Source organism: Trachurus japonicus, chromosome 18, assembly GCF_045865225.1.
Source record: "Trachurus japonicus isolate A0001 chromosome 18, Traja_1.0".
Lineage (NCBI taxonomy): Eukaryota > Metazoa > Chordata > Actinopteri > Carangiformes > Carangidae > Trachurus > Trachurus japonicus.
The window spans coordinates 5,704,678-5,712,125 of record NC_140924.1 but is presented as its reverse complement, the minus strand read 5'-3'; the positions used below and the strand labels follow the sequence as shown (position 1 = coordinate 5,712,125).

At 43.1% G+C, this 7,448-nt stretch overlaps 1 protein-coding gene across 1 annotated transcript; it reads left to right on the top strand.

Moving 5' to 3' along the window:
* The first annotated feature begins 3,848 nt into the window (after positions 1–3,848).
* Positions 3,849–6,372, top strand: LOC146968481 (uncharacterized). The gene is made up of 2 exons (XM_085759237.1): positions 3,849–3,937; positions 5,511–6,372. Exons 1-2 carry the CDS (start codon positions 3,849–3,851, stop codon positions 6,370–6,372), a joined length of 951 nt encoding a protein of 316 aa, XP_085615363.1.
* Positions 6,373–7,448: the final 1,076 nt, after the last annotated feature.

Here is a 7,448-nt window from a genome sequence, read left to right as displayed (position 1 = left end):
CAGGGTTCATTATTTCATTTCATTATGTTTTTGTTTCAGTAGCTTTATCTGCAAAATGAATTCAAGTTGAACTCTAGTTTTAGTCTTTTATATGGAGGTTGTTAAATAGATTGTGGTAGTGTCATGAAGAAAGAGGATTCAGACAATGGACTCAGCTCATGGGTCAAAGAAGTTCCTAAACATAGCGAGAATTGTGCCAGAACTACCAAGTGATGAAGTCAAATTGTGCTCTAATCACCTTCTACCTCTGGTCTGGTCTTCACCAACACTTGAGGAAAACATTGCCTTTTTATAATTCATGGTTGATGGTTTGATCTCCAGCACCTCCAGCGTCCTTGGGCAAGACACTAAACCCACATTGATGCTGATGGATGAATGTGGCAGAATTGTAAAGTGCTTTGAATGGTTGGTAAGACTAGAGAAGTACTGCATGTTAAAGTCCAACTTTAATGGAATATCATTATGTTTTAAGGGTTTATGTGCTTTTAGTTTGATTCATGATCATCTTAAGTATCACGTTCATAGTCATCACTGCTGTCGTGGTGTCTTTCTGCAGCACCTCTGTTGTCTGTGCTCTGATTCGTCCAGGCCTGGGGAACAGGGAGAGGGTCGACCCAATGAAGCAGAGGGCTTTCTACACTACTGCTGAAGTTCTTGAGTAACATGGTTTGCACAGCATTACTGTCTTCACCAATGTTCCCCTACCCTGACAATTGTTTGGTGTGGGCGTCCTCGGTCTGGTCCGGTCTGACCTAACCTCTGCTGTTGCTGCGTCGAGCAAGAAAACTACCAGACAACAGATTAAACTTCTGTCAGAGCAGAATAGACGATGTTGGATCAGAAGTCTCTTATTTACCTTTCTGAGTAGTTGATGAGAAATGTTGGTGAATCACTATTTATATACCGGTACGATGTGAACTGGATCAGTGAATAAACACTTTTTTCAATGTGTCCTTTACCTCTGATTTTAGATGTGAACACCATCAGTGTAACATTATAATTTGTAGTTTTATAGGGAATTCTGTTTGGATTTTGTGTTGAAAATGTAATCATTCATTCACTAGGGATAAAAAAAAAGATTAAATAAAGTGATTGTTGATCTGTCCATGCCATCAGGTATTTATTTCAACAACTTAACTCACTCACTCACTTGGTAAGACAGAGCAAAGTGCAGAAAAAGGTACATTTCACTAAATACAAGCCTATCAAAGAGCATATACAATATAATAAATAACATTTCATGACTATCATGTACATTTGGGGTGAAATATACAGTTCATAGACACACATGCAGTAGCCTATTGAGATACTACGAGAAAAAAAAGCCTGTTACCCTGTAACCACAGCACTGTGGTATATTGATGGGTTGATGTGTTGATGAGAAGAAGGGATCATCGCTGACACGTCTTTTCTTGCATTCACAAAAAGGGTTTATTACAAGAAAGAACAGTGTCACAAAAATGCCGAATCCTGGAGCATCTCTGGTGCCAATGTGAGATCTCTTCCTGTTGGCCCAAAGCCCTAACCTTATATACATTTTCTAATTCTAAAACTCCACCTTCTCCAACCAGAAGGATATATATTGTAGCTGACCAAGATGGTCAGACAAAGACAGGATCTAAAAACAGAATCTAACCCATACCTTCTGACATTTAACCTCTTGACCAGGCTAACTTAAACATAGATAAGGTATCAAGTATCCCCAAAAACCATAACCCAGAGAAAAAGGGTAAATGGCAAGGAACACATTTCTCAGGGTACATTCCACAGTATCACTCATTACCCCATCTATTAGACTACTAAACACCTTATCCAAACATCTTTATATTTGCTGTAAATGCATGTGCGCATTTCTCTCTTGTTACATTTGCATTTATTTATATTTATTCTATTTGAATATAAACTATAAAAAGTCCTATCATCCTTCAAATTTGAATTGACCTGAACTAACCTAAGTTGAGGATAATATACCACAACACTATGACCACCCATGTACGTGGTGTATAAGTGACCCTGCACAAATGAATAGCGTCATTAGGAAAATTTTCCTGAGCCTGTTTTAAAATATGCAAAAAAACTGCACAAGGACTATAGCCTCAACACATGGGGAGCCTGTTTAACCCACTGCGCCTTTGTCCCTTTGTTTTACTTTTTGACACCGGCTTTTCCATCTTATTTGTATAACAATCAATCATAAGCAAATGTTTATTAGGCTATAGCAGCAAAAGGAAATATGCAATAGTAACCACAGTTACGCATTAATTCTCAAGTCAGCTGCCACTCTGCAGGGGATGGCGCGTGTCATAAACGGGAGGACAAAAATGTACACAAACAGGAAAGCTTTTGGCAAAAAGAAAATAAAGTGGCAAACACGTAAGCCATGAGTCTTCGTCGTCTCAAGCCTTTCCAAGCTGACCCAGAGCCATGGCCACGTCATGGTCGCCAGCAAGACAATCACTGATAACTCAACACAGCATAAGGAAGCTATGTCATCTTCGACAACGATGGACCCCCTATGCCTTTCTAGGAGCACCCCCCGTCAATGTAGGAGCACACCCATAGCACCTGCAATCAAATTTCTCTGGCAGCGCCCCTGCTGACACAACACACTCACTCACTGGCTCATAAATATATTGGGATCAGACAGCAGTCAGTCATTGTGGAGACAGGTTCTGGATGATTCTGGATGGATTCAGAGCTCAAAACTGCAGGTGTCATTAATGTTGTGTTGTTCCTTCTTCACTGTCTCTCTCTCATCGCTCAGTCATGTCAGTCAACTCAACCTCCTCCAATTCCTCCCTCCCTGATGAAGACTGCCTCATTGTCACAAGGAACTTGTTGGTCTTCACAGCCATCTTCATCGCCCACATCCTCCTCATACCACTCTTCATCTTCGTCCTCCATGTTGGCCACCAACAGGGTCGGAAACGGCGCTCTGTTTCCACGGCAGCGACAACGAGTCACTCAGACGTCCTCATGTTCAACATGGTAGCCTTGGAGCTGATCATCGCCTTTGGAGTTTGTGTCCTCTCTCTGGGCATCTTCACTAAACAGAGTCTTAAGCCGTTTTCCCACTAAAATTAGCGGGTCGACGCGGGTTTTTTAAACGCGGGTCGACCCGCTAACAATCGGCATTTGGCCCCTTTCCCATTGACCAAAATGAGCCGAGTCTGACCCCCCCGCTGAGGGATCAGACAGAGCATAAACCAGTCGCCCCGCTCTCATCCGCGGTGCAAGAGACACACACAGTCATGCCACAGCCGCCCGCCGCGGAGTGTCCGTCCGCCGAGGCAGACTCTCTGGCTGGCTGACCTGGAGCACCAGGACCGCGGAGGACAGAGAGTCTGCTGCGGCCGGATGACGGACGTCCGCGGCACAACACGTCAGTTAAACAGACTGTCGCTTCTTTTCTTTTCTTTTTTCTATCGTTTTTGGTCAGTGTTCTCTGATCTTTTGATCCCAGTCTCGGATGAGAGCGGAGCGGAGCAGAGCTTTGTTTTGGTACGTGATATGAGACGCGACCGGCACGATGACGTAGCGTCACGTAACGTTCAGTGTCATCACGTAAATTAGCGGGTTGACGCGGGTCTGGCGTTCCCACTGCAAGCCGTTCGGAGCCGAGCCGATTAAAGGCGATTTTAACCCGCGTCGCTTGCTGAGTCGTTTGACCCGCGTCGACGCGGGTCGACAAGGCTTGGTGCGTCTTTCCCACTGCCACCAAAAGCCGATTGTTAGGGGGTTTAAACGGGTTTTTTGGCCAGTGGGAAAGGGGTATTACGATATTAGTGGGGTTCATCATCCTCTCCATCATCTTACCTGGACAGATTCTGTTTCACCTCCTCGCCTGCATGGAGCGCTACCTGGCTGTGGTTCACCCCATCACCTACCTGGGCCTGAGGCAGGCGGCCGTGATCAGGATCAGAAACACCACCATTGGGTGCGTTTGGATGATTTGCTTTGTGTCACTGGGTCTAAAGGTGTGGATGGGAGAAAGCTTTGGCTTCATCTATGATACTATCTTCATAGTCATCACTGGTGCCGTGGTGTCTTTCTGCAGCGCCTCTGTTGTCTGTGTTCTGATTCGTCCAGGCCCGGGGAACAGGGAGAGGGTTGACCCAATGAAGCAGAAGGCTTTCTACACTATTGTGATTCTAACAGGAGCTCTGCTGTTGAAGTTCTTCAGTAACCTGGTTTGCCAATTGATAATGGTTTCATTAGAGGGTCTTGGAGTTGATGATTGTTTCGTGTGGTCATTCTTGCTCTGGTTCGGTCTGCCTAGTAGTCTGGTCATACCTCTGCTTTTTCTGCACCGAGCAGGAAAACTACCATGTGGATTTTGACAGAATCGCTTAAACAACATTTGATTTGATTCAATTCAATCAAACTAAGATTGGAGTTCTCTTGTACTGGAGTAGGTTCCTCTATAGAGTCATATACATTGGGCATTCAGGGTACATTATTTAATTTCATTATTTTTCTGTTTCAGTCGCTTTATCTGCAAAATGACTTTAAGTTGAACTCTAGTTTTAGTTTTTTATGGAGGTTGTTAAATAGATTGTGGTAGTGTCATGAAGAAAGAGGATTCAGACAATGGAGTCAGCTCATGGGTCAAAGAAGTTCCTAAACATGGCGAGAATTGTGCCAGATCTACCAAGTGATGAAGTCAAATTGTGCTTTAATCGCCTTCTACCTCTGGTCTGGTCTTCACCAACCCTTGAGGAAAACATTTTGACTCAAGATCTCCAGCATCCTTGGGCAAGATACTAAACCCTGCATTGCTGCTGATGGATGAATGTGGAAATTGCATTTGAAGTGATTTGATTTTGCTAAGACTATAGCAGTGCTCTAGGTTAAAGTTCAACCTCTTGGTATGTGTTAAGGGTTTTATCTACTTTTAATCCTTGTAGTTAGAGGTGCTGAGATGTCTCAAACCTTGTGTCCTGTGTCCACCTTGCTGGTTGTGATCATAAACAACATAGTGGATCACCACCTGTGATGTCTGTGGAAGATTAATGTGAAAAGGAAATTTGCCTCGCCTCATCACTCAGGGTGAAGTTGTTTTTGCAAATGCAAAACATCTCCTGTGCCCATCTGTCAGTCTGACACAGCAATACCATTAATACTGTCCAAACCACTGAAGAGCAGTCAGAGAGTTAAGCAAAGCAGTAGGACTTCAATCATCGGACATCCCTGACAAGGTAAGTAATCATTCAACAGAATCTGATTGATACTGATTGGTATCGTCAAACTACTTTAAAAAAAAAACTGCAGCTCCTGATCCAGAACTCTGAGCCTCACTGATGGTCCAGAATCATTTACTGCATAGAAAGTTGAAGAGAGACAAGATGCCACCTGCTGATGATTACTCTGAGTCTTTGCTATTTTACAGAGTTGATTCAAAACTGAACCAGCTAAATGTGACTGACTCATTCTCTCTGATGTGTTCTGAGTTCTGACACTGGTTTTGTTTGATGGTTTTACAGCACATCTCCTTTTCCTCTTCTCCTCAGGCCAATAGATATGGCAGCCAACTCCTCGTCCCCCTCAAACTTCTCCCTTGAGTCACTGCTCTTTGACTGCACCACGTCTACACTTTCTATTGCGATGAACCACATCTTCATCTTAATCAGAATCGCCATCTTCCTTCCTCTCTCCATCCTCGTCCTCTACTGGGGTCACCAGCAATGGCGGCAGCAGGGTTCCTTCAAAATGATGTGTAACACCGACCTCTTCACCTGCCACCAGGTCGCCATGGACCTGCTCTGGGTTTTGGGGATGGTTGTTTATATTTGTAGCTACTTCTCTGGCCTTCCTAATGTGTCGTATGCAGCGTACAGTTTTTCCATCATCAGTTTCTTTGGACAATGCTTATTTCACTGTCTGACCTGTGTGGATCGCTACCTGGCTGTTGTTTATCCCATCACCTACCTGAGGCTGAGGAACACTCAGGGGGGCAGAATCAGAAACATCAGCATCGGTTGTGTTTGGCTGTTGTCCCTGGTAGGGATGACTACTCAACTGAATGCTCAAGATATTGTTCTCTACACGTTGGCTTTCACTTTAATCACCATCTCCTTCTGCAACATCTCTGTTCTCTGTGTTCTCATTCGTCCAGGGCCAGGTAGTGGCGCCAGGGGCAGGGTACAAGTTGACCAATCAAAGCGGAGGGCTTTCTATACCATTGTTGTCATTTTGGTGGTGGTCGGGTTTTGGTTTGCATGGGCGCTTGTTACTGCAGCTGTTCACAGATCACAGAACAGCCTTGTCTCATGTGTGTTTGCCACGCTCTCAGTCTGCTTCAGTCTGCCCAGCAGCGCCGTGCTACCTCTGCTGTTTCTGCACAAGGCAGGGAAACTATCCTGGTGCTGTTAAAACCATACGAAAAATGAGACTTCAGATTTGTGCAACAGTGATTTGCAGAAGCTTTTCTTAAAAGCTGGAATGAAATTTTGGGATGTAGGTTTGATTCAAAATTGAAATATGTTTAAATTTGTCATTCATATTATTTAAGACTGAATTTAAAACACTAAACTGATTCCCCATTAGAAAAACCTCATTTGCCTAAGAACTCAAAATAGAAATTGTGTTTACTATGTTGTTACTATAGGATTTTGAATGTTGTTATGGATTTTTGGGGGGGGTGGTTGTGTTTTTCACTGGACAGTAAGTTGCTAGAGTGCTAGAGTTTTTGAGGTGGGATATAATATGTTCTGGTATATAGATGCTAGGGGGTAGTTCTTGTTTGAAACTAGTAATTATTTGCCTTATAAATGTTATATCCTCAATAATCCATATGCACTGCAGATTGAAGCAGATTTCACTCTGCCAAGACGCCCTAAAGTGCAAAATGTCACCTGTATATTGATGTTGTTGTGTCTAAATAAAGTGAAAGAATGTCCTGATAATCATTCTAATTGCAAATGTGTTTTGATTTGTGTGGTGAAATGTCCAGCGTGATGTAGGTTTGCACAGCTGATTTGAAGTTATGTGAATGTATGACTGGCTGCCTCATGAATAAACAATTGACTGGCATCTCACTGTGAAGCCACAATGGACAAATACATTTGCCCCATCCAATGTCCTGGGAAAAAAGTGGTGAAAAGTAAACAAATACGTAAAAAATATATAGTTTTGTGTAACATGCAAATAAGGCCACAGTCCTGGTCCCAAACACATAAAGTCAAATACTGTTGATGTTGTTGAAAAGCAGTGAGATACATAAAAGAAGGAGGATCAGCAACTTCCAAGGTTGATGTCAGCACAGTAAAACATTTTGGTAAATAGAATCACAAAGCATATCTACAATCAAATAACATTATCATGCTATATGTAAATCAGTGGAGAGGACCAGTTCATAGACAGAGCCAACTGATATACTGGTAAAGGCCACAGTGTCACTACATGAGTGACTACTGCACCAATAAATGAAAATGTTCCTACTTTGAATC